Source organism: Centropristis striata, chromosome 8 (assembly GCF_030273125.1).
Source record: "Centropristis striata isolate RG_2023a ecotype Rhode Island chromosome 8, C.striata_1.0, whole genome shotgun sequence".
NCBI lineage: Eukaryota > Metazoa > Chordata > Actinopteri > Perciformes > Serranidae > Centropristis > Centropristis striata.
The window spans coordinates 2,148,917-2,175,208 of NC_081524.1; the positions used below are offsets into that span (position 1 = coordinate 2,148,917).

Below are 26,292 nucleotides of genomic sequence, written 5' to 3' on the forward strand. Positions count from 1 at the left end.
CTGCCAACAAGAAAACACTGCAGCGGGTCATCAGCACAGCCCAGAGGATCATCGGCTGCTCTCTGCCCAGCCTGGAGGACATCGCCAGCTCTCGCTACCTCAGCAGAGCTGGTAACATCATAAAGGATGCCTCACACCCCGCCCACCACCTGTTCGACCTGCTGCCCTCGGGCCGGCGCTACAGGTCACAGAAAGTGAGGACTAGCAGGTTCAGAGACAGCTTTTTCCCTAGGGCTATATCTGAACTGAACTCCACAAGGACAATTTATTGAACAATATCTAAGGACACATTTTTAAGCACAGCCCATGTAAAAAGTCTATTTTGTTTTATTTTTTATTTATTTATTCTATTTTTATTTCCTATCTTTCTCCGTGTATGTATCTATATATTTTGAGTTTCTATTTTGCACCAATGGGAGTTGCACTCCAATTTCGTTGTATATATACAATGACAATAAAGGCTATTCTATTCTATTCTATTCTATTCTATTCTATTCTATACCATTTTTTTCCTCCCGATACCAGTATGTTATAAAAAAAATCATACTACACCTGCATGACTGTGATATGATTATCATTGTGGTAAGGCCTGGCTCAGGTTAAACCCTTTGTAAAACATGAATAAATAGAGCAGATTCAAGCCATTTATTTTTACATTTATTTTAAAGTAAAACAGTATACAAAACAGTAGTGCAATAGCAACTGAAATAAATAAATCTGTGGGTCCGGGGGCATACTCCCCCAGGGAACATTTTTGCCCTAAAAGCCTAAATTTGGTGCCTCTCGCACATTCTTATGCCACTATTCCATCTTAATCATTGCATATTTTAGATAATTATTGTAAAGGAGAATAAGGGTTCTTCTATGTTTTATTTAAGGCATCTTATTTTGACAGTCCTCTTATAAATTCTGTGGTGGATTCTGCTGACACATCCATGTGCTCTTATTTTTTTAAAAATTTTTTTTTAAACTTTGTTTATTAAGTTTTTTCACAATAAAACACAGACATACAGGAACACTCAGAACAGAATCCCCACCCCAGAAAGCGAAAACAAATATATAGATAGATAAACAACAATAATAATAATGATCGATAGATGACTCAATCTAAGACAATATAAGTTAAGTATGTTGTAAAAGAGGACATCTATGAACATAAAAAAGGAGAGAATTTTACAGGAAGACAAAACAAAAAAAACAAGCAAAAAACATTAGAAAAGTACGGTACATACTGAAGAGTATTTAAGCGGGTTGTCATCTCAGCACAATGAAATCTGTGGCTGTCCTAATTAACTTGAGTCATGCAGCTCTGATTTCTCTTCCACATATTTCAGAAAAGGTTGCCAAATCTTATTGAATTTGCCAGCTGAACCACTAAGTGTGTGTTTTATTTTTTCCAATTTCATATAATATAAAGTACTTCTGATCCAAAGTGTGTGGCATGGAGGGATGGCATCTTTCCATTTCAGAAGGATTAGGCGACGGGCGAGCAAGGTACAGAAAGCCAGAAAGTCACACTGGGAATTGTTTAAACTGTAAACAGCGGACGGTACTCCAAAAAGAGCTATGATGGGGCAGGGGGCTATAGTAACCTGCAGAACCTCAGAGAGTGTTTTAAACACCAAAGTCCAGTAGGTCGTCAGTTTGGAGCAGCTCCAGAACGTGTGTCAATATGAGGATGGGGTCATTTTACAACGGTTGCACGCTGGATCTATGTTTGGGAATCTCTTTGATAACTTCTCTTTGGTCCAGTGAGCTCGATGCAAGATTTTACACTGTATTAGTCCATGCCTTGCACAGATAGAGGAGGTGTGCACTCTTTTTAATATTGCGTCCAAGGTTTCATCAGGTATGTTCTCATTTAAATCCTGCTCCCATCTATGTTTAATGGTGTCAAGGGACAGGGTTTTTTGGGATAAAAGTGCTCTATATAGGTTAGATATTATACCTTTAAATGACTGCACAGGTGCCAATAAGGAGTCAATATCAGAGCTCGGGGGACATTCTGGAAAATGAGGCAGCTGTTTTCGGATAAAATCACGCAACTGTAAGTATCGAAAGAAGTGTGTATGTGGAATAAGAAATTTAGTATGCAATTGTTGAAAGGAGACAAAGGAACCATCTATGAAGAGGTCCTGCTGTGTGCGCAGTCCTCTGTTTTGCCACTGCAGAAACACACTGTCCTGAAGAGAGGGGGGAAACATATGATTTGCATGGATTGGGGATTTCAATGAAGAACTATGCCATCCGTAGTGCCGGCGGACCTGCTTCCATATTTTAAGTGTTGTTTGGACTAAAATATTTCTTGTGTACGGGGCGGTGTCTGAGGCTAGAGGTGCATAAATTAATGCTGACAATGAGGATGGGGCACAGGATCTAGCTTCAAGAGTACACCACGAGGGGGCATCGGCACCAGGATCCTCATATAGCCAATGGAGAATAGGTCGAATATTAGCAGCCCAATAATACAACTGAAAGTTGGGCAGAGCCATACCACCTAACACCTTTGGACGTTGTAGATAGGCTTTGTTCAATCGTGGACTCTTATTGTTCCAGATGAAGCTGGATATGAGAGTATCTAGGTGTTTAAAAAATGACATGGGAATATACACTGGAAGACATTGAAAAAGATAGCTAAATTTGGGCAAAACATTCATCTTTATAGCATTTATTCTACCAGCGAGCGACAGATGTAGAGGCATCCAGCGTTTAAGGTTCTGCTCTACCTTGGTTACTAGTGGGTTAAAATTCTCTTTAATAAGTCTGCCCATACTGTTCGTAATTTGCACCCCTAGATACGTGAACTGATCATGAGTAACCTTAAAGGGAAATTTATGAAAAGAATAAGTGCGGGCCAGGGAATTAATAGGAAACACCTAACTTTTCTGAAGGTTAATTTTATACCCTGAGATTTTACCAAAATTCTCAAGGATGGAGAGGATCCTGGGCATAGAAACGTCCGGGTGTGAAATGACAGTATCATATCATCTGCATAAAGTGAAATTCTTTGCTCTAGTCTCTCCCTGAATAAGCCCACTATTGTAGTGTCCTGTGTCATTGCAATTGCTAAAGGCTCTATGGCCAATACGAAAAGCAGTGGTGATAGGGGGCAGCCTTGCCTTGTTCCACGAGAAATTGCAAAATGCTCTGAGTACATCCCATTGGTACAAACTGATGCTACTGGCATGCTATATAAAAGTCTAATCCATTTGATAAATTGTTTCCCAAAGCCAAATTTATCCAATGCATAAAACAAATACCCCCACTCCAGCCTATCGAAAGCTTTTTCAGCATCCATGGACATGATAAGCTCTGGGGTGGTAGGATCTGAATCATGATAGATAGTGTTTAAGAGTCGTCTGATATTAAAAAAAGAAAATCTATCTTTTATAAATCCTGTTTGGTCAGGAGAAATTATCTGGGGTAAAAAAAATTCTAATCTCAATGCTAACACCTTGGCTAAAATCTTGACATCTACATTCAGTAATGAGATGGGACGATAGGATTCACAGTGGTTGGGATCCTTATTCTTTTTAAGGATCAAGGATATAGATGCCTCTCTTAACGATTGGGGTAGTACACCCAATTCAAGGGACTCATTATACATGTTCAGCATGTGAGGGATTAGGTGGGTGGAAAATTTCTTAAAGAACTCAGATGGGAACCCATCCGGTCCCGGACTCTTACCACTCTGAAGTGATTTAATAGCCACATTCAGTTCCTCAGCAGTAATAGGATTTTCTAAGATATTCTTGGACTCTTCGCTAATAGTGGGCATGTTCAAATTTTGAAAAAAATTGTCAAATGTGGAACAAGAGCCATGCTCAGAAGAATAAATTGAGCTATAGTAATCCCTGAACGTATCATTTATTATTTTATTGTCATGTGTATAACCCTCAACTGTTTGAATCTTTGAAATAAGTTGTGAGGCAGCCGCTTGTCTAAGTTGATGGGCAAGAATCTTACTGGCTTTGTCGCCAAATTCATAATATGTATGTCGGGATCTCCAGAGCATATTCTCTGCTTCACTGGTTGATAAGGTGTCAAATTTATTTTTCTCAAGCAGAAGCTCCTTTAATAAGTCAGGTGAGGGACAGCTTGAGTATGCCAGTTCTAACTGCGAAATTCGGGCAGTTATGTCAGATAACTTTTGATTCGCTTGCTTTTTATGATAAGATATATATGAGATTATCTGGCCTCTCAGGTAAGCTTTTAGTGACTCCCACAGAGTTGTACAAGAAATGTCTGGAGAAGAGTTAACCTCAACAAAAAATCCTATTTGGTCAGCCACAAAGTGAACAAATTCCTCCTGAGACAATGCGATGGAACTAAGTCTCCAGCGGGGTCTAGGAGTGTTGTGCGCAAACCTAAAAGTCGCTGTAAGGGGGGAGTGGTCTGATATGACTATGGCATTGTATAAACAGGCTTCAACTGAAGAGAGTAAGCGATTATCTACTAAAAAATAGTCGATTCGGGAAAATGTCTGATGTACCTGGGAGAAAAAGGAGTAGGTCCGAGCAGTGGGGTTTAAGCTTCGCCATAGATCTGAAACAGCGTAGTCTTCAAGAAAGGAATTAATCACTTGGGCAGATTTAGATCGTTTGGAAGGGTTGGTTGAGGACCTGTCCAAAACTGGGTCGAGGCAACAGTTGAAGTCACCCCCTAAAATTAAATAGTGGGAGTCTAAATTGGGTAAACTATATAGCAAATCAGAGAAAAAATTATCATTGTCCCGATTAGGTGCATATAGGTTAGCTAGTATCACAGGAGTGTTAACTATACAACCTGTAACAATTATGTAGCGGCCCTGGGGATCAGCAATGATGTCTGAAAGAGTGAACTGCAGAGATTTATGGATCAAAATAGCTGTGCCTCTCGACCTGCCATTAAAAAGAGAATGATATGATTGTGCTACCCAGCGCCTGCGTATCTTCGTATGATCAGATTTTTTTAAATGCGTTTCCTGCAGATAGGCGACTTTTACTCCCAAGCTATCAAGATGAGAGAGAACCTTATTTAACTTGGTGGTTTCCCCAACCCACGGACGTTCCAACTGGCAAATGTTATTGATGTTCCTATGGGGTTTTGTAACCTATTAAGTAATACCATAAAATAAAGCTGTTAAGCAATATGTCTTGACATCTGTACGTAGTTTGACTCCCGCTGAAATCATCTCAAAAAATGTACTTTGCAATGTATCAAACAAAAACGAAGGAAAAATAAACAAGGTCATAAAGCAGAGAGAAAGACATAAAACACCCACCCTTGCACCTCCCCAACATAGGTGCCTACAAGATCCCTTCAAATGTTCTATTAACATAACACTCAAAAGAGTCACAAGCTAAGGTCTGGTCTACACATTATCTGTAAATCTGTCAAAAATTGTCAAGAAAAAAATGAATAACGACAAAAATAAGTCTCTTATTACTATAGTTATAAATTCAGCTTAAAGATGAGATTGTGAACAACATAACTCAACTCTGCATGAAACAGCACTCACAAGTGTATGTGTTTCATTACATTCCACATTACAGTGCACAGTCAAACATTGTGTGCACAAGCACCAGGTAGTACACAGTAATAGTCCCGTTGCTGGTAATATTATCAATGTCACAGTGCCATACGGAACCATATGTGTAGCTTGTAATGAATAATAACATCAGGAATAAAACAGGAGAGAGAAACATACCTGCCTAGTGCCTACCATCGATATCTAACGGCAGCCATACAGTTCCATAGCGTGACAGTCCCATAGAAAGTAGTATCCAAAAGAGACGGCCAACATCTGTGACGCATGGCAGGTTTTAATTAGCGGCTGTACTTCTTATCCCGGTGAGGAAGACGCTGGTTGTATCACTCGCTTGGGTCGGCATCGTGTGTCTCCCGGTTAATAAAGTCCAGTGCCAGGGTGGGATCATCGAAAGTGCGCTCCTTACTCCCCGGGAGAGTGACACGGAGCGTAGCCGGAAAACGCAGCCCGTACTTGGCTCCCTCTATGGATCTCAGCCTTTTTTTCACGTCTCCAAACGCTGCCCTTTTCTTCATAACCGCGGTGGTGTAGTCAGGATAAATATGGAGCATCTTTCCTTTGTACATCAAGGGGCCCCGAGCGGACTTACGCAGTATCTCGTCCCTCATATGTGTGTAGTGCACGCGCATGATAAACACACGCGGGGGGTCCCCAGGTTTTGGTTTCGCTCGTAGTGATCTGTGGGCTCTGTCCAGCAGCGGGGCTTCACTCAGGTTTAGTATATCTTTCAAAAGTTGAGACACAAAGTGCGTAGGCTGACCATTCTCAAGCCCTTCCTCAACACCAGTAAGCCGCAAATTGTTCCGCCTGGAACGGCCTTCCAAGTCTTCACATTTTGCCTGTAGCTCCCTTACACCATTTTCAAGTTGGGACACGGTGGCGCGGAGCTCGGTAGTACAGTCACCAGTATAGTCGGCAGCCTTCTCCAACTCCTTCAGTCGGTTATCATGTGATGCTAGCGAGGCCTGCAGGCTATTGACCGCCACTGACAGCTCGCTCCTCACCGAGGCAATATCCAGCTTAATATCTTCCCGCAGTGTCTGAATGGCCGCCCCAATCTTTCCACAGACTGAATCCTGGAGGGAGTTGAGCGAGTCAGAGAACATCTTCGGTGTGAGCGTATTGCTGCTAGTCGAAGCCTCGGGGGTAGCCGAGCTAGCCGTAGCAGCCAACATCATGTCTGGTTGAGCGGTGTTACGTTGTTGTTTCGCCGACTGGTTTCGGGTATTTGGCGCCGCCATTGTAGTCTTAAAACGGTTTCTACTTGATGTTGATGTTGTTGTTTAAATGACTTTAAGACATAGAAATGACTTATTTTGACAGTTATATTGAGTTTAAAAGAACGACCTTATCGGAGGTTGTAAGATACGCGTCTACATCCTAGTATGCGCAACAGCGCCCCCTCGTGCTCTTATTTTGAAAGCTACATGTGTTTGCTTTTATTTTGAAGGCGGGTCTAATACTCGAAGTCAGAACTTGAAAGTCGAAACTTGGAGCTCAGATCAACGTCGAAAATTCTGATAGTCGTGTAGACCTTGAACGCACCACCGGCGCTACCTGCCCGACTCACCTCGACTCGGCTTCCTATTCACATCTACTCCAGTTTCTCGCAATGTGGACCAGCATGATGATCATCTGGTCCGCACTGGCCTGGACCTTCCTGCCGCTCTTCTAACAACCTGGTTTACTCCAATACACCGCTGCTGAGCTCCTCCAACTCCGCTTCATCCTGCCTGAGCTTCTGGCAGCTACACTTCACCTCCACCCAGACATGGTACTCCTGCCTCGCCGGAGATACATCCACTGTGGGTCCCGCCGGAATTTCCAAAACGACAACTCCAAGACAAACTAATCCTTCTGGTTAACTTCTCGTCGTCCACCCAGGATCGTCACCCGGTCCGTTGACCACAGCGTATTAGTCAACCTGGCTAGGTCAGGTCACTCGTCTCATCTCACCACGAGCAAGGGACATCTCATCCAGGACATCCTTACTGGCCATAAGCTTGACTTCTTCTGTTTAACGGAAACCTGGCAGCAACCAAATGACTTCGCCCAACTCAACGATTCCACTCCTCCGGGGTTTGCTTACACCTGTCAACCCTGTGGCTATGGTCACGGAGGAGGTCTGGCGATAATTCAAAGCGAGAAGTGGAAAGTTCTACCTGTCTCCATTTCTGCCTTCACCTCAATGGAATGCTTTGCCTGTAAACTGCCTTGTCCCACTCCCACCATCATTGCTACAGTTTACCCTCCCCGAAAGTCTCACACTGACTTTTTGAATGACTTTGCTGCTCTCCTTACCCACTTATCAACACCCTCACCTTATGTAATGCTGCTGGGAGACTTCAACATACATATTGACAATAATGCCTTATCCTGACTTGACAGTTTTGGTTTTCTCCAGCTCATTGACTTTCCAACTCACACAAAAGGTCATACTCTGGACTTAACCTGTTGCTGTGGTCTCACCCCATCCAACTGCACTGCTGATGAACTCCAAATAACTGACCACCTCCTCCTCTCATTTTATGACCCCCCCCCCCCCCCCCCCCCCCCCCCAATGAACTACAATACAAGTTTAAACAACATCCTCAACTGTCTTGCTCCAGTTAAAACACAGTCTGTCACCTTCAAACAATCTGCCCCCTGGTTCATCCCCAACTCAAGTCTATCAAAGCCAAATGTCATCAACTTGAGCGACTCCATAAAAAAACTGGTCTCACTGTTCATTTAGACTCATACAAAACTCACCTGTTGCACTAAAAGGACTCAATTACACTAACAAGCACGGACAAAATTCACAAATCTTGGTGAAACATCCTAAAACTCAATAACTCCTCCTGGTTGGCACTGAGTCCTCTCTCTCCAAAGTTGACAGTTTCTCCCTCCAAATCAACAGCTCTTCAGTTTCCTCCTCCCCTCAGGTTAAGAGTCTGGGTGTCAACCTCCACAGCACCCTATCTTTCCACTCTCACATCAATAACATCAACAATCAGTGATTTTACTCATGGAGTGTAGCTCCTTTCTTTATCTTATGTTTATTTAGTTTCTTCTTCCACAAACTATGAAATGCAAGCTGATGATGCAAAGCCAAGCAACAGTTCAGTCAGCTGCAATTTTTAACTTTTGTTTTCCTGTGATGTTTCGATCCTGATAATGATGAGTTAATTCCTCTAATGCAGGCTCAGAACGTTATTGTAATGCAAAGTGTGAGATCAGTCGGCTCGTCTCAGGACTCTGAAGCTGGCTGACTCAAAGAACAAACAATTCTTTAAACTTGATCCATACATTTTGGGATTGTGTTCATCTACAGGATCAATAACGGGTTGATCAGAGCTGAGAAACCAAAACAAAGTAAGTATTGTCCCACATTCATCAAGCTACTGTACATTAAAATCTGATCTTAAATATTTTTGATCAACAATAACGACAAGTTATTTTGTCATATTCCATAATCAAATTCTGTTGGAGCTGCTAGGAAAATATTCAAGAATTTTGTGCGTGTGAGTTTCCTTAGCTCATTCCATTTTTCATTATTGTTCTTCTCTTTCACTTCTTCTCTCCATCAGATGACTCTGATGTCAAACTGGATGTGAAAACAAACCTGCCTGAGCATGACATAAAGGTGAGAGAGGATCAGTTTTACAATGTGAAGTATATTTATATAAAATGTGATTATATTGTGCCAAGCAAACAAGGCAGGGGAATCGTCACTTGTGTTCATTGAACTTTAATTGAACCTAATTTCTGTTAAAACAACTATATTTGTGTCTTTCTTAACTCCAGGCTCCATCATCCTTCTCACCTGAACTCACATCTGGAGCTTCATACAGGTAACCCTATAAAATAACAAAATACTATTCACATTTCTTTCATGGTTCATCAAGTTGTGATTCTCAACTAGAGTCTGTTGTCTGTGGAGAGCTCGTCAACAAACAGTACAGACGTGGACAAACAGACTCACAGGTCAGACATGGAGGCTAAAGGCTTTGCACCCAGCTCAACACCAGAGAGTGAACAGGTGGAATCATGGACACGATCGCTGCATTCATAAAGCCTCATATATTTCCCCTCTCATTCACTCTCACACTGATTGCAGCGAGCTACTAAACGAGGTGTTGGCCTGAACATTACTAGTGATTTTGGGTTCAGGTGTCTTGAACTAAAACAGCATTACAACTATGACAAGCTGACAGAGGGACCAAGTAGCAGTATACATAGAGTGGTCGATGCAGGTGAAGAATGGGAAGAGGGTGAAGAAGACCAGCGGGGCACAGTGAGGTGCCTTAGTGCGGGAGCAGGTGGAGACGTAGTCCTAAGTGTAAGTGTTGGAGGAGAGCCAGGGTCAGATGAAAACCTGGATAGCATGCTGTCTTGGAAGCTTGGCCCCACTGGAGCACGGGAGATCTATCAGGTGGAGGCACAAAAATCTGGTCGATGGACCACCCTCGGGAGCTGGATGATCCTCTTAGGCCTTCTGGACCACCCTTGTAATGTCCCATCTTGTTGCTCCCACCAAACAGGAAGATGGCAGGATGGTTTCCTCAGGTGACTCCTCAACCAGAGGTGTGAACTGACATGACAGGGCCTCTGGCTTGACATTTCTGGACCCTGGCCAGTAGGTGAATGTATAGTTGATTGAAGAACAGGGCCCACCTAGACTGGCACGAGTTGAACCTGCGTGCAGAGCGAGTGCAAGACAAGTTGTGCCCCTCAGCTGCAGGATCAGGGAGGAAAGTTTCTGGCAGATGTTAACTTAGTTAATGCTGTAGCAACTCCATTATAGTCACAGATAAACCTGCGGTAAAAATGTGCAAACCCAATAAAACTCTGAGGTTGCTTTCTCATTGTAGGATTGGCCACTGCCTGAAAGTGGGCAGGGCCAGTTTTAATTTATACAGAATCCTCATAAACACAATAAACACAATAAAACAACAGTCAATAGACACTGCTGGTGCTCCATTGTGAAGAAGAAAAAAACAAGAGGAGGACATATTTTTTGGCAAACGCAAAATGTTCATTAAAATATTCCATAAATCAAAATAGATGAAACAAACTCCAGGTCTGAATAAGTTTTAGATTGTTGGGTTGGTCCCCTGGGTGTTATCATGCCGTACACCTAAATCAGTTTCCCTGTGCTGCTCATGAACAGCTGTCAGTGAAAGCAGATCATGTGACCAACTATTGATGCTTGTTATATGAATTCATCCCTTCTGTGTCCTACAGGTTCATGTGTCCTGGTCCAGGTGTGTTTCAGTGTGATTTGACTGGACTGGTGTTTGTCATGGCTCAGGAGGCGGAGCTGCTGTACAGGACTGTCCAATGGGACCAGAGCCTCCTCCAATCAGCTGGCAAGCAGGCTGCAGGACTGCTGTTCGATATCAAGAGTTCTGAGGACTCTGCTGTCATTCAGCTCCACCTCCCACACTGTGAAACAAAGGAAGGTAAATACGTAGATGGCATGTTATAAAATAAAGGACAGAGGCGAACTCCAGAGTTAATAATTACAAATGTGTTTTAACTGTAAACTCCAGTGGTTCAAAGTGAATTGGGTAAAGATGAACCTGTTCTGCTTTCACAGCGTTGCTCTTTGACGGCCTGCTGTCTGTCGTCCACATCACTGATGATGGAATGAGCATCTTGGAGCCGCTGGAGATCACAGACACTCATGTGGTTGTGAAGGTCCCTCACCTCTCTGTCTTCGGCCTGATCTGGGATACCGTCAAAAGGTTTCTGAACATCTCACTGCCAATAAAGGGCCAAGCTCTGCTGTTCCTTCGACCTCCGTATGAGGAGGATCGAATACTCGACGTATTACTGCTGCAGGAAAACATCCCTTTGCAGGAGGTAAAGCTGTCGGCCATATGTTCTCACCATCAGTCTGAACTGATGGTTTTAGTAACAGCTGTTTCCACAAAGATGACATAATTTTGTTAGTCTTATTGAACCTTTTTTTGTGCTTAGAATTAAGTGCACATTCAAATGATGAGAATGAAGATTTCATAAAGAATCTTTTTACTTTAACCTTTTAATATTCTATAGAAATAGATTGTTTGTTCTCTTTGTAGTCAAAGCAGTCAGTCAACATGTGTCAGCAGGAGCTAAACTAATGAAATGTTCCGTTACTGAAGGTTGCCATCCAACAAGAAGGTGTTGAGATCAGGATCTCCTCCAAGTGTCATCTGATCTTTGGTCAAAGTTACAGTGTCCACTGTGAACCTGAGGGCTTCCATATACAGCCGGAGGTGAGTCAAGTCACTTGGTTCAACAGAATGATCCTGAATGCAGTTTCTGCTGCATGTTGATTCACAGTCCGGGAAGTACCTGATAAACATTTTTACAAAAGCTTTTATAAAATGACTTGTTGTTTCTGGTTTTCAGTGTGCACCATTTGAGTCGAGTTGTGGACCAAATTTCCCTCCAACATTTGAAGTTTTCCTGACTACAAACACAAAGAGAGTGACTGTGAAGGTCCAGGACCAAGAGGGGAACGTAGTCTGGAAACGTCGAGTGCCCCTGACAGGTACAAACTTCAGCCTCCTGCAGCAGCACGCCACCTGATGTCACAGTTCAGACCTGTGACACATTATATCATAGATATGTAAATCTGCTCTTATGAACATTCTCATATCGTTAGTTAGGCTGCATTGCAGCACATTATAGCTTCATTAACTGAACAATAATCCACTTCTGGTAAAGTTGAGGAATATAAAGACAGTTCTTTCTTCCCTTCCTTCATCTGACTCATTCTCACTTCTGCAGCCAAACTCTGCAACCAACACTCTCCTCTCTACCCTCTCCTCCTCTCTTGACTCACTCTGTCCTCTCAATCGAACGGGCTATCTTCACTCAACTCTCCTCCTATCTTCATGGGAACAATCTCCTCGACCCTCACCAGTCTGGTTTTAAGAAGGGCCACTCAACAGAGGCTGCCCTTTTCGCTGTGACTGAACAGCTTCACAAGGCGAAGGCGGCCTCTCTCATCTGTGGTAGTACTGGACCTTTCTGCAGCTTTCGAAACTGTTGATCATCAGATCCTCATCTCCACCCTTCACCACCTGGGAGTATCGGGCTCTGCCCTTTCTCTACTCAAGTCATATCTCAAGGACCGCACCTTTCGCGTAACTTGGAGGGGTTCTGTTTCACAACCCTGTCCACTGACTACCAGAGTCTCTCAAGGCTCTGTCCTTGGTCCGCTCCTTTTCTCTGTATACACAAACTCCTTTGGCTCTCTCATCCACTCGCATGGTTTCTCCTATCATAGCTATGCCGATGACACCCAGCTAATCCACTCATTTCCATTATAACACTCCTGTAGCGATTACACTTGGATCTTAAAAGTTATGTACTTACTTGATTCCTGTGGTCTGAGGCTAGTACCTTCAGGTTGAATGCACTTAATGTAAGTCGCTTTGGACAAAAGCGTCAGCTAAATGACATGTAATGTAATGTAAAGTAATTTATAAATGTTTCTTTCAAGTAGAACACAGGAAGGGGTTTACAGAGCAGATAGATGAACTTTAAAACAGAGTCCTCAACAACAAAACTGTAAAGTGATTGTTGGTTATTTAACACAAGATTTATTTTCCCGTTATGTTCCAGGTCAAAGAGCGGAAGTTAGACAGAGAAATATCCCAGCAGAGGACAGAGTCCCATCAGAGGACAGAGTCCCAGCAGAGGACAGCGTCCCAGCTGACCAGAAACTTGGCGGAGCTGTTCGGACAGAGTTTGTTAAAAGAGTGTCTGATGCGAATCTGAACCTTCTCTTGGATAAACTTTATGAGCGTGACGTGATAAGTTATGGTGAAATGCAGTCCGCCACATCAAAATCCCAACTAGACAAAGCACGAGACGTGATCGACGCGGTGCGAAGAAAGGGAGCTGAAGCCAGTTCAGTTCTGATCGCTGCTCTCCGTGAGGTGGATCCACGTCTTTCCAGAGTGCTGAAGTTGAGCTGAAGCAGAAGAGAAGAAACTGTGGTGATGAATCTCTGGTACAGCTGAGTGTTACCAGAGCTTGTAATCTTTAAATCAGAAGTTTTTTTTAAAGCGATCAAACTTGGACGACATTAGATGACTGTTGAGCAGCAACACAATTCTATTAACAGACAAATGTTCTACTGTTATTCACACAAAGTGGAGTTTAAAGCCAATGAAAAGAGAGAACCAGACAGTTATGATCCTTTGGTTCTTGATAAATGTAAAAGCCTCAAATAAGTAGCTACTGGTCCTCCTCTAAAGACCACTCTGAGAACGATCCCCTTTGTGTTTTAAAGATTGTCTCTACATTTTAAAATGTTTGTCTAAATGTCAGATGATTACACGTAGTATCTTTGTCAACACACAACGTCAAAATGTCAGTGGAATCAAAAGAAGATATACAACAGCATTCTGATTCAACTCACAAAATGGCATTTCACTTCCATTTTGAGTTCTCTGATAAGGAATATCTTTCCCAGGGTGCCTTGCGTTTACAACACCTACAGGCAACCTCATTGGTCAAGGGACCTTTGACACTGCAGGTGGTCCACTGGTAAAACCAGAGACTTCAGATCTCTCTCTTTCTCCACTGATCAGCCAGAGGGGCACAGCTCTGAATCCAGAGGCCTGGATTCAAGCCCCCTCCTCCCTCACACCCTGCAGAGATCCTATCTCAGGGTGGTGCCTCCTCCTTCTGAAAATCTCTTTCCAGGAGTAATCCTGAACAATTGCAAATCTGATCTTCCCTGTGCACCAAGAGAATGAACTTGCCGTTCATGAATGAATGGCAAGTTCATTGCAACTGCCAGAGAAAGCTTCACCTCAACAACAAGGACGAACCAACTTAATTTGAGGCAAATTATTGAAACTTAACCTGAAATCAGACTTCCTTCCACGCCCTCCATCGACTGTGAGTAATGTAACTGGGCTTAGATAAGAAATCAGCACGGACTTTGAGTACAAAGGATTTTACCTGTAATTAATGATTTGGTTTATATGTTTGTCTTTAGTATATTTGTTGTGATATTCGTGTAGCTACATCATTCCAAGTTGCTTTATACAGACAGTCAGTCTTAAATGCAACTAACTTTACTAACCTTTGATGTGCTCACACACTGCTTTACACATAATATACTTTAAATTGGCTTTTAACAAAGACACAGTTCATGACTCTGTGTGTGACGAGCACACACAAACACACCTTTCAATCTCATTTGTAAGCCTACATTAGATTAGACTTGGTAGAACTCTATACTCCATAGATCTGTCATTTTATTTGCTTTACTTGTTTAGAATAAATACCTTTTGATTACAAATGCTGTCTATTTAATGTTGTACACTGTAAACGACTCTTCTTCTGTGTCAAGAATTCACAATTATTTCAACCACTGCTAAATATAATTATGGTAATTTGATTATAAGTATAGTCATAATTATTAATCAGTGTTCCAAATTGTTAGTTGAGTAACTTTATGAGACTGATTTAGGTGAATTTACTATATTTTTCTCCGTTTTACAGAGTGGTGCCCCAACAAGCTATGACTTAGAGCAAATCAAGGCATATTAATAATTATTCATGATAATTATTAGTAATTCTTATAGCCGTCTAACCACACTTTTCAAGTGTTGCTCAGGTTCATCCTTACATATTTGATATCTTTATGGGAGGGGTATCATTTATATTAACACTATTTTATTTACATATTTGAAGTCCTGTGCAAGGTCATCATTTATTCATAAAAGAGGCATCCTTAATTCCCAACAATGTGTTGCAATGCAGCTTAAATTAACTTAACTTGAACCACCAGGGACTGCTGTATAACTAAAGAAGCCAACGGGTAAAATCTACCCAGAGGTTTGAATAATATAATGTTATAGCTTTTGTCCATTAACACTCCTCACAATAAGCTCTTTTGTCTGTAAGCCTTGCAACCCCTTTTGTAACTCAGGTGGCCATCTTACCTTTGTTTTACACACACACACACACACACACACACACACACACACACACTTGTACATACTCAGCTTAGATAAGACATTGTATGTTTTGTTTATTTTAATTTTCTTACGAATAAACGCTTTTTGGAATATAGATGCTGTCCATTTAATGTTGTACATGTATGAACGATACCAGCCTCTTCTATGAGAAGAACTCCAAATTTCCTCAACCTTCACTAATTATTGATGTGGTTATTTGGTATATTCAGAGTTATATCTCTTCCTGCTCCTCCTTCTCTTCCTCCTTCTCCTATTTTCCTGCTTTTTTCCTCCTGCTCTCCCTTCTTCTCTTCCCCCTTGCTCCTCCTTCTCTTCCCCCCCTCTTTTCTCCTCCTCCTCTTGCTCCTCCTCCTCCTGTGTGTCATTAATCACCTCTCATATCTTCCACCGCTCTATTTTAAAGCTGCACCGCGAAGCTCAGAGAGCAGCAGAGAGCCGAGGTTCCTGGAGCTGCTTCCTCCTCCTCCGTCTCTCTCTCTATCTCTATTTTTCTCTCTGTCTGTCTGAACTTCTTGCATTTTTACAGCATGTGCAACTCTGATTTCCATTGTTGTTGTCATGTGATTATTTACAGAAACATTTAATTTGCACTGGATTTTTTCTTTGCATAAGATTTTTTTCCCCCCATGAAAGCGTGAAGCTTTCAATAGACAGAGATCCTCTTCAGTCAGACCAGGTAAGCTTGTTGTGTTTACTGCTCAGTGTGTCTTCTAACACTTGCTGTGTGATCATTTGTAACCATGAAAACTGTTGTACTTATTTCGTATAGGGGTGGTTGCACCAAATATTTCATCTCAGATTATATATCCAAAAATATTCATCAGTGGGATAATTAGAATTCATATGAGATTATGATTAATTCCACTGGATGTACACAAAAATAATTCAGCAGCAGCAGAAACATTTGTAAATGAAAATCATTGAAATGACATGAAAGCATGTGCAAAAACTGCTGAGTGAAGGTTAAACTGAGACATTTCTACAATTGGAAAATTAACTGAAAACATTTTAGTTTTGTGAGAAGGTGACATCGATCATTAACCCTCTGAACCCCAAAAAGGAAAGTACATTTTACCCAAAAATACTGTCTTAATAATAGAAAGAAAATGTAAAAACAGTCATTATTGTCAGAATTTGAACTTTCCGACGGCCTTTGAACGGATCACAGGTTATGACATTTTCTGTTTTAAAAGTGACCAAAACATGTGCTAAAATGTTGATATTTGTGTCAGAATCTCTTTATTCTCCGTGTGTCATTTAAAATAAACATTTTGCACTAACCAGATCCTGTTAAATACATTAGATTCTGCTCCTCAGAGACACAGTGAAGACATGATTGATTCTGCTGAGACCAACGGTCACGTAACAAATATTCACTGAGAATCTGTTTACACAGAGCAGAGAGGAGAGGACAGGAGAGGCTGGAAACATGACAATACTTCAATATGTACAATATTTTGAGAAAACGTGTATTTACAACATTCAGGACACTTTGGGAACTTCGAAAAGTCTATATACAATTTCTATTTTATTCACATTTTTTTTTAAATATCAGAGAAATTCAACTTGGTTTTTCTGATTTCTGTCATTCTAACTCTGTTATTCTGCACAAAGACATGTTTGAGTTGTTCTGCTTATTCCATAGAGCTGTAGGACTTATAGATTTGTAAAGATTTTATTTGTTACAGTGAAATACAAGGACACAGAGAGGAGAATGTAAAAAGAGGGGACATAAACTGCTTGTTGGGGTTCAGAGGGTTAAAGATAATTATTTAGTCTTTTTCCTCTTTTTAAAGCCCCATTAATATCAGTCCTTTTTAAAACCCTTTTTTTAAAGTCTTATAAACTACAAAACACACAGTTATGGCTGCTAATTAAAACACAGCTGGAGAAAGGGTCACATGCAGATACATTAATGAATCATTCATATACACATCCTGACCTTTTATCCAACTACATGCACAGAATGTTTTATGCATAACATTTATTTTAATTCACATATGTGATCTATTGTGTGTGTTTATGGGTCTTACTCGAAAGGTTTTCCAGCACATATTTGCCTTTATTTGTTTGTCGAGTGTCTTAAAATATTCACACACAACGATTCTCTACACTTTGAGTAAAAACCGATCTCATACGGACAGACAGTTAAAGGTACTGTTTTTGTTTTATCTTAGAGTTACTTGAGATTGATGAGTCAAAACAATCGTCTGCAGCAGGAGCTTTTGTTTTGCTTCACATTGCTGTAAAATTCAAACAAGTCCTTATTTAATTGTTTATTTTCTCAGCATATACACTAATAAATTATTCTGTAGTCATTTAATTTTACTTAATTTGGTAAAATGTATTAAATATAAATGCGTCCTTTATTTTGAGGCAGTTGTTTAAGTAACTTTAATATAAAAATGTTTGAGATAGAATCTACTTATTTTGATCACATTAAATATAATCTTTTTGTGTATGTAATTCTAAATCAAGAGAATTTTGAATGAATCCAACACAATAGATTTAGTCCGTTTTTAATTGACAGGCACTTCCAGTTAAGTTATTATTAACTCAACTTATAGTTAGATTTAATTAATAATATTGCCTGCAATCTGTTGCCTCATTTTTATTGAGTAGTTATTGTTTATCTTTTTTTACAGCGTATACTGCTGCTCATGTTTTCATTGGCTCCCAGCTGCTTGTTATCACCACGTCTTGCCAGACTGGGAGCGTGTTTGGAGTTTGTATTGTCACTCATCAGAAATAGACATATTTGCCTGTCAAATAGACAGCAAATCCCCGTCAGGTGCCTGAGAGAATCAATATCTACAATCGCTGCATGTTTACTGTAGCCCAATGCGTCCTCGCTGCACAACTGTGGGGCTTTAAGTCATCCCACTTGTTCAAACAGCCTTGTGTAACATTTAGAGTGTAAGAATGAGTGAGCTGACAGTGTGGGACAGAGGCACCTAGCAAAAGGGAATGAATGATCACAGGAATAGTAGCATTAGATCTATTAATTAGATAAGCCGGATGAAATATTTAAAAACTGCAGCAGCCAGAGATCTGGGAGAAGTAGGACACGACCAGAGGCTTCGTTTCTCACAATTTTACGTCCCTCTCTATTTTTCATTTTGTAGATTTGTCCTCGAGCTTTCTTCCTCTTTGTTCTTTTCTCTTTCGTCTTCTTTTTTTTGCTGCTTAATTGATTCATTCTTGCTGGAAAGAGCTCCTTCAAAACATCCCCCAACTCCAACAACAGCAGAAGTACAACACTACTACTAGGACCACTAAAATCTCTAAGAAGATATATAAAAAACATACTACTGTATTACTACTTCTGAGTACTTTAGCAGTAAAATACAACAACACTTTTATTTTCACTCCCATTTTGCAGGTCCAATTGCAAGTTTGCAATTCCCCTGCAAACAAAAAGACGTATTTCTCTCAATTTTTTTTGTTTGTTTGTCTCTCAAAAATTGTCCTTTGGTAGTTGTAGTTTTCTTGGAAGTTTCGTTTGTAAATTGTAGTTTTGTTAGAATTTGCTCAGAAGTTGTAGTTTTGTTGGAAGTTTTGTTGGGAAGTTGTAGTTTTGTTGAAAGTTTTGTTTGGAAGTTGTAGTTTTCTTGGAAGTTTTACTTCAAAGTCATGGTTTTGTTGGAAGTTTCGTTTGGAAGTTGTAGTTTTGTGTCCCTTTGTTGGAAATTCTGGTTTTGTTGAAAGTTTTGTTCGGAAGTTTCTTTTGGAAGTTGTAGTTTTGTTGAAAGTTTTGTTCGGAAGTTTCTTTTGGAAGTTGTAGTTTTGTTGAAAGTTTTGTTTGGAAGTTGTGGTTTTGTTGGAAGTTTTGTTTGGAAGTCGTGGATTTGTTGGATATTTTGTTCAGAATTTTTAGTTTTGTTGGAAGTTTTGTTCGTAAATTGTAGTTTTGTTAGAATTTGCTTGGAAGTTGTAGTTTTGTTTGGAGGTTTTATTGGGAAGTTGTAGTTTTGTTGGAAGTTTCGTTTGTAAATTGTACTTTTGTTAGAATTATCTCTGAAGTTTTGTTGGAAGTTTTGTTGGAAGTTGACATCTGTATCATTGTGTGATAAAAGTGCATATTTATAGAATGACCTGTGTAGTGTCCATGCTATTTAATCAGCATCTTGAAGTCACACCTAGTCAGGTAGATGGATTGTTTGGTGCTCACCAACAGGGATTTTAACAAAGTCACGGCCAGAATGTAAGAGAAAAAAACATTTTGTTTGCACAGAAAAAGTCCCAGATCTTTTATTTGAACTTTTCTTGTTCAGGTTTGTTTGGACCTTGTGCGTTACAGTAGAGCTCTTCTACCCCCTGGTGGTGGATTTCTATATTTCCATGAATGATTTTGAAATAAACTGTTGTTTCTCCATCAGCCCCCCTCCCCCTCCACCATGAACTTCTCCTCCAGCCTGGTGGAGGGGGCGGAGCTGTACAGCGCCAGCTCCTCCCCGGTATCTCTGGACTCCAGTGTGTTTTTCAGCGGGTCAACATTGTCCTGCCTGGGAGACCCGCTCGACTTCTTCATCATCAACGTTGGAGGAAGTCGCTATGTGCTGTCGCAGGAGCTGCTGGCGTCCTACCCGGAGACCCGGCTGGGGAAACTGGCCAGCTGTGGCCGAGACTCGGCGCTGGAGCTCTGCGATGATGCCGACTTCCTGGAAAACGAGTTCTTTTTCGACCGAAACTCACAGACCTTCCAGTAGGTGGTGCCTTGTCCTCTTACCTGATGCATGCAAACGTTTTAACTAAGCCTGAGCGGAATGTATCATAATCAATTTACGCACCAATCAGTCTCAAAATATTACTGCATAACCTTTAAAGTGCACAAGTTATTTTGACACCAGATTCTTGCGAACCAATAAAGATAAATCACCCTGTTCTGTTACTTTGCAGTTACGAGAAAAAAAACACACAAAATAACCTCCACTACGAGTTCTTTTGGAGGTTTTTTTTGTTGTTGCTTATTTTGTATAAAACTCAAGGAGGATTTCTTCTGTAAACCGGCATTTTCTTTCTTGTAATATCTGTGCAGAGAGAATGATGCGTCTTGTCCAGGCGGCAACCTCCGTGTCTGAGCATGGAGGCCAACCAGGAAGTGCCTTAAGCCTGCAATCCACCGAAAATTCCAGCAGGGGGCGCTAAGTTTGGCTGCAGAAAAAATCTGCCCATTCATTTCAGTGCAAAATTTGAAAACTTCTCACTTGATTTATTACCACAGAAAATGTTTTCAGGACAACACTATGGTCTCAATCACGAGTAAAAAATCATCTTCAAGACAATTTGAAGTCAATAGTTCTAATAATGGCCCCATTTAGAAGAAAATAGAAGATAAAAAATCATATGATTTGGGGCGGGGCTACCTTTGATTGACAGGTCACTGACAAGGCGAGCCGTCACCAGGAGAGAAGCAGAGCAATGCGTATCCACGGCAACGAGTCAATAAAGTTATATATAACGTTATATAGATAGAAAAGAGGACGTTTACCGATTTGGTCTCATAACTTTGACTCTTTCACTGTATTTTCACTTAATGAAAAAATGTCTTGTTCAGTGTTTGGTTGGACTAACAGACACTCCAAGGAGTCGCTGCTCAGTTTTCTGAGGTAAGAAAGATACATTTTGTTTTTGTTTTTTGCCAAAACTAACATCCCAGTTAATGCTAACATGAATTAGCAGCAGCTTCTCTCAGTCAGGTTGAGGTGTAGAGAGGCTGTAGTCAGTGATCAGATCCCTCTCCTCCTCCACAGTCCAATTATGGTCTGCTTCCTGTATCGGAAACAAGATGGCGACGCAAGATGGCGACGAGTATAACGCTGAACTCGAGGCTTCCAACGGGCCACAAACCAACGGGTGACGTCACGGTGACTACGTCCATTATTCATAGACAGTCTATGGTCTTGTCTCGGTGTCTCTCTGACAGGTATGTGATGAACTACTACAGGACGGGTCACCTGCACGTGAGGGAGGAGCTGTGTGAGATCTCCTTCCTGCAGGAGATCGAGTACTGGGGCATCGACGAGCTTCGCATCAACCCCTGCTGCCGCGAGCGCTACTACCGCCGCAAGGAGCAGAAGGAGACCCTCGACGTGCAGCCGGAGTTTGAGCCCGAGGATGCCGAAGAGGACTTTGTGGGTGCCGCCTGTCCGGATCTCCGTCGCCGCCTGTGGGACCTGCTGGAGAAACCCGACTCGTCCCTCGCCGCCCGCACCTTCGGCTCGCTCTCCATCTTCTTCGTGGTGGTGTCGGTCGTCAACATGGTGCTCATCTCGCTGGACTTGGGGGAGGACTTCGGCGTGCAGGACGTCGGCGTCGGTGCACCTCTGCTCTTCGACGCCCTGGAGTACGTGTGCGTGGTGTGGTTCACCGGCGAGCTGGCTCTCCGGTTCGTCTGCGTGAGAGACAAGTGTCGCTTCAGCCGAAGGATTCCCAACGTGATCGACCTGCTGGCCATCCTGCCGTTCTACGTGACGCTGGCGGTGGAGAGCCTCCACGGAGGATCCACGGAGCTGGAGAACATGGGCCGCGTGGTGCAGGTCCTCCGACTCCTCCGCTCGCTCCGCATGCTGAAGCTGGGACGACACTCGACAGGTGAATAGATGCTTCAGTGTTGTCGATAGTTGCATTTTAGTTGTTCTGCATCTTGACTTGAATGTTGAGAAAGAAAACATCATGTGCTGTTGGCCTCAAAGTCCCTCAGCCCGGAAATAAACTCTCTGTTAACCCATTTAGGCATAAAACGCCTGGAAAAAATGCCTGTAAGACCTATATTTGAGAGCTTATACATGTGGCTTTTATAAGAAGTTGAGTTTATTCGTCCAAACTTTCAATAAAGCTTTTTTTTTTTTAAATCAACGTGTTGCATTGCGACACTCCCACATGTATTCTGATGCATTTCATTGGCCAAGAGACCGAAAATAGGTGAAAAAAACTACAAATGCTACAAAACGACGTATCCACTTTCCCGGCTTTAATGGGTTAACATGTTCGCATTTAAAGATACAGTAGTGTTCAAAATAATAGCAGTCCAATGTGACTAACCAGATTAATCCAGGTTTTTAGTATATATTTTTTATTGCTACATGGCAAACAAGGTACCAGTAGGTGCAGCAGTAGATTCTCAGAAAACCAACAAGACCCAGCATTCGTGATATTTAGGCTTGTAGAACCTGATAATGTAATAACTTCCCGATAATGTAACAAAGTGCATTTCCCAATAATGTAATACACTTTTTACCAATAATGTAATAAAGTATAACACCAAGCACCTTTAGATTTCAAGAAGCTGTTGAATGCATTCGTGTGTCATGGATACCTCGTTGGTGAAAAACGGATGAACGACAATATAGACAATATTATTTTAACACAAAACAATGAATTGTGCCTCGTTTTGGTTATATTGTTCTTTCATAGAAAAGTGAAATATACTTAGTTTCATAAAGTATGTCCTTATAATCTTCACAGACAGAACTTAGACTGGCTTCATGACAATCACCCAAATGTACTTAGTTACATTCCACCACTGGTTAAAAAAAGAAAAAGATAAGATAAACAAGGGAAAGGCTGGCAGATTAAATGTACACAAAAACATGAACAAGGATTAAAGATTGTACACGTCGTCAGCGTGACGTCCCCCGTTTTTTTGTGTCTCCACACATGTTTTTTCCGGCCTGTCAGGGGATTTCTAATACATGATGTGAGCAGCCAGAGAAAAGGGAAAAAAACAGAAATTGTCCCCATTGAGAGAGAAGCTGCTGCTGTGAGATCACAGCCGGGAGGTTTTCTGAGGACGACGAAGAAGAGATGATTCATATTTTGTTAAATTCCTTCAGGAGACGGAGGGAGGAGAGAGTGAGCATAAAACTGTGTGTCAGACTTTACAGGAAGGCTTTGATCTGGATGGTTCTGGGAAGGATGATGATCCCTGGACTCCAGTCCTCAATAATGAAGGAGAACATGGAGAGAGGAAAGAGAGAGCTCATCCCTCAAAACCCACAAATTAGCAGAAATGCAACCACAGTCTACACTGTAAGAATAAATAAAAATTCTTGTTTTTTTTCTACATCAAACAAGTAGCATAAAAAAGTTAATTTCTTTTATGACAAATATTTTTTTTTAAATACTAGTTGAAATTTTGGGACTTTACAGAATTTTTTTTTTTTTTTTTACAATATTCAATTATTTAATGGTCTTGAATGCTAAATTATTATTTAAAAAAATATATCTATATATAAATTAATTATATCATATTGCTGAATGTAAAATTTAGGACATTTTTTTTACAGTGAAAATATTCAATTTAATGTAAAAATATATTTAAAAATAAATAGATTAAAGAAAGATGCCCAAAAATGAATATCATATTACATATAAACACATAAAAATAACCAAAGAAAGACACAAAATGATGTACAAAGACACAAAATGACCAAAAAAGACACAAAATAATGTAAAAAAAAAAAAAAGATGTAAAATGACAAAAAAACCTTGTAAAAATTACCAAAGAAAGACACAAAATTACCAAAAAGACAAAAAAATACCAAAAAGACAAAAAATTATGTAAAAAAGACACAAAGTGACCAAAAAAGACACCAAATGATGTAAAAAGATGTAATATGACAAAAAAACTTTGTAAAAATTACCAAAGAAAGACAAAATTACCAAAAAAGACACAAAATGACCAAAAAAGACACAAAATTACCAAAAAGACAAAAAATGATGTAAAAAAGACACAAAATGACCAAAAATGACACAAAATGATGTAAAAAGATGTAAAATGACAAAAAAACTTTGTAAAAATTACCAAAGAAAGACAAAATTACCAAAAAGACACAAAATTACCAAAAAGACAAAAAATGATGTAAAAAGACACAAAATGACCAAAAAAGACAGAAAATGATGTAAAAAGATGTAAAATGACAAAAAAAACTTTGTAAAAATTACCAAAGAAAGACAAAATTACCAAAAAGACAGAAAATGATGTAAAAAGACACAAAATGACCAAAAAGGACACAAAATGATGTAAAAAAGACACAAAGTGACCAAAAAGGACACAAAATAATGTAAAAAGATGTAAAATGACAAAAAAACTTTGTAAAAATTACCAAAGAAAGACAAAATTACCAAAAAGACACAAAATGACCAAAAAGACACAAAATGACCAAAAAGACACAAAATGACCAAAGAGGACACAAAATGATGTAAAAAAGACACAAAGTGACCAAAAAGGACACCAAATGATGTAAAAAGATGTAAAATGACAAAAAAACCTTGTAAAAATCACCAAAGAAAGACACAAAATTACCAAAAAAGACACAAAATTACCAAAAAGACAAAAAATGATGTAAAAAAGACACAAAGTAACCAAAAAAGACAAAATGATGTAAAGAGATGTAAAATGACAAAAAAAACTTGTAAAGATTACAAAAAAAAAGACACAAGAAGACAAGAAAAGACGCTACTAATACCAAACAAGACATAAAATGTGTTTAAGTCTTGAGATGAACCCTGGCAGCTGGTGAATTAAGTGTTTTTTGTTTTTTTCCTCCTTTCTTCTCCTCACGTTTCCCTCTGTCATACTGTTTGTGGGTGTTTTATATGTTTGGACGGGCTGATGGCTTTTGTAAAGCACTTTGAGGTGCATTTATACGTATGAAAATCGCTATATGAACAAAGTTTGATTGATTGATTGATTGATTGATTGATTGATTGATTGATTGATTGATTGATTGATTGATTGATTGTCTCGTGTGCAGGCCTGCGGTCTCTGGGTCTGACCATCGCTCAGTGCTACGAGGAGGTCGGCCTCCTGCTCCTCTTCCTCGGCGTGGGCATCTCCATCTTCTCCACGGTGGTCTTCACGCTGGAGCACGACCTGCCCGCCACCACCTTCACCAGCGTGCCGGCGGCCTGGTGGTGGGCCACCACCTCCATGACCACGGTGGGCTACGGGGACGTGCGTCCCGACACGGCGGCGGGGAAGCTGCTGGCCTTCCTCTGCATCCTGTCGGGCATCCTGATCCTGGCGCTGCCCATCGCCATCATCAACGAGCGCTTCTCCGCCTGCTACTTCACCATGAAGGTGAAGGAGGCCGCCGCACGCCACGGAGACGTGCTGAGGAGGCTGGCGGCCCGCGGCTCGGTGGGCGGGGCCAGCCAGGGGGGAGGGGCCGGGGGGGGCGTGAACCTGAGGGACGCCTACGCCCGCAACATCATGGAGATGTTGAGGCTTCAGGGCCGAGACAGGGGGAGCACCAGGAGCAGCGGGGGGGAGGAGCTGTGGTGGTAGCACCCCGACAACCCACGCTTTACTGACGTTTTACTGTCGTTTTACTGTCGCTTTACTGTCGCTTTACTGACGTCAGTTTTCAACTACTGAATATTCACTGCAAAATCATTTTGAACTGATGACCACAAAATTATCCAAAAATATCCAAAAAGACACTTTCTGTGTCTTGGATATTTTGTTTTTTTTTACATAATTTTGTCTTCTTTTGTCATTTAACTTTTGTTTTGGTCATTTTTTGGTAATTTTATGTGATTTTTTTGGTCATTTTATGTGATTTTTTGGTCATTTAAAAAAAATTTTTTAGTCATTTTGTGTGCTTTGTTTGGTCATTTAAAAAAAATTTTTTAGTCATTTTGTGTCATTTTTTTGGTCTTTTCAAATTTTTTGATCATTCCACATATTTGTTTGGCCATTTTGTCTTTTTTGGTAATTTTGTGTAATTTTTTGGTAATTTTACTTTTTTGTGTCATTTTACGTCTTTTTTTGCTTATTTC

The 26,292-nt window shown here is 40.7% G+C and overlaps 2 protein-coding genes across 2 annotated transcripts in view; both read left to right on the forward strand.

Annotated features, from left to right (window-relative positions):
• Positions 1-15,438, forward strand: part of LOC131976312 (NACHT, LRR and PYD domains-containing protein 12-like) — a 101,555-nt gene extending 86,117 nt beyond the window's left edge. Inside the window, exons 16-19 of the mRNA XM_059339283.1 lie at positions 11,112-11,377; positions 11,662-11,775; positions 11,912-12,053; positions 13,133-15,438. Of these exons, the coding sequence (XP_059195266.1) occupies positions 11,112-11,377; positions 11,662-11,775; positions 11,912-12,053; positions 13,133-13,488 (878 nt within the window). The 3' untranslated portion in view covers positions 13,489-15,438. The remainder of the gene's footprint in view (positions 1-11,111; positions 11,378-11,661; positions 11,776-11,911; positions 12,054-13,132) is intronic.
• Positions 15,439-15,951: 513 nt separating this feature from the next.
• kcnv1 (potassium voltage-gated channel modifier subfamily V member 1) lies at positions 15,952-25,798 on the forward strand. The gene is made up of 4 exons (XM_059339290.1): positions 15,952-16,183; positions 19,887-20,212; positions 21,434-22,101; positions 25,266-25,798. Exons 2-4 carry the CDS (start codon positions 19,905-19,907, stop codon positions 25,796-25,798), a joined length of 1,509 nt encoding a protein of 502 aa, XP_059195273.1. The 5' UTR covers positions 15,952-16,183; positions 19,887-19,904.
• The last annotated feature ends 494 nt before the right edge of the window (positions 25,799-26,292 follow it).

Excerpts from the sequence above, each read along its gene's own strand:
- kcnv1 (XM_059339290.1), top strand. The coding sequence starts at position 19,905 with ATGAACTTCTCCTCCAGCCTGGTGGAGGGGGCGGAGCTGTACAGCGCC. Across the intron at positions 20,213-21,433 it reads CGAAACTCACAGACCTTCCA|GTATGTGATGAACTACTACA; the intron begins GTAGGTGGTGCC and ends TCTCTCTGACAG. Across the intron at positions 22,102-25,265 it reads GCTGGGACGACACTCGACAG|GCCTGCGGTCTCTGGGTCTG; the intron begins GTGAATAGATGC and ends TCTCGTGTGCAG.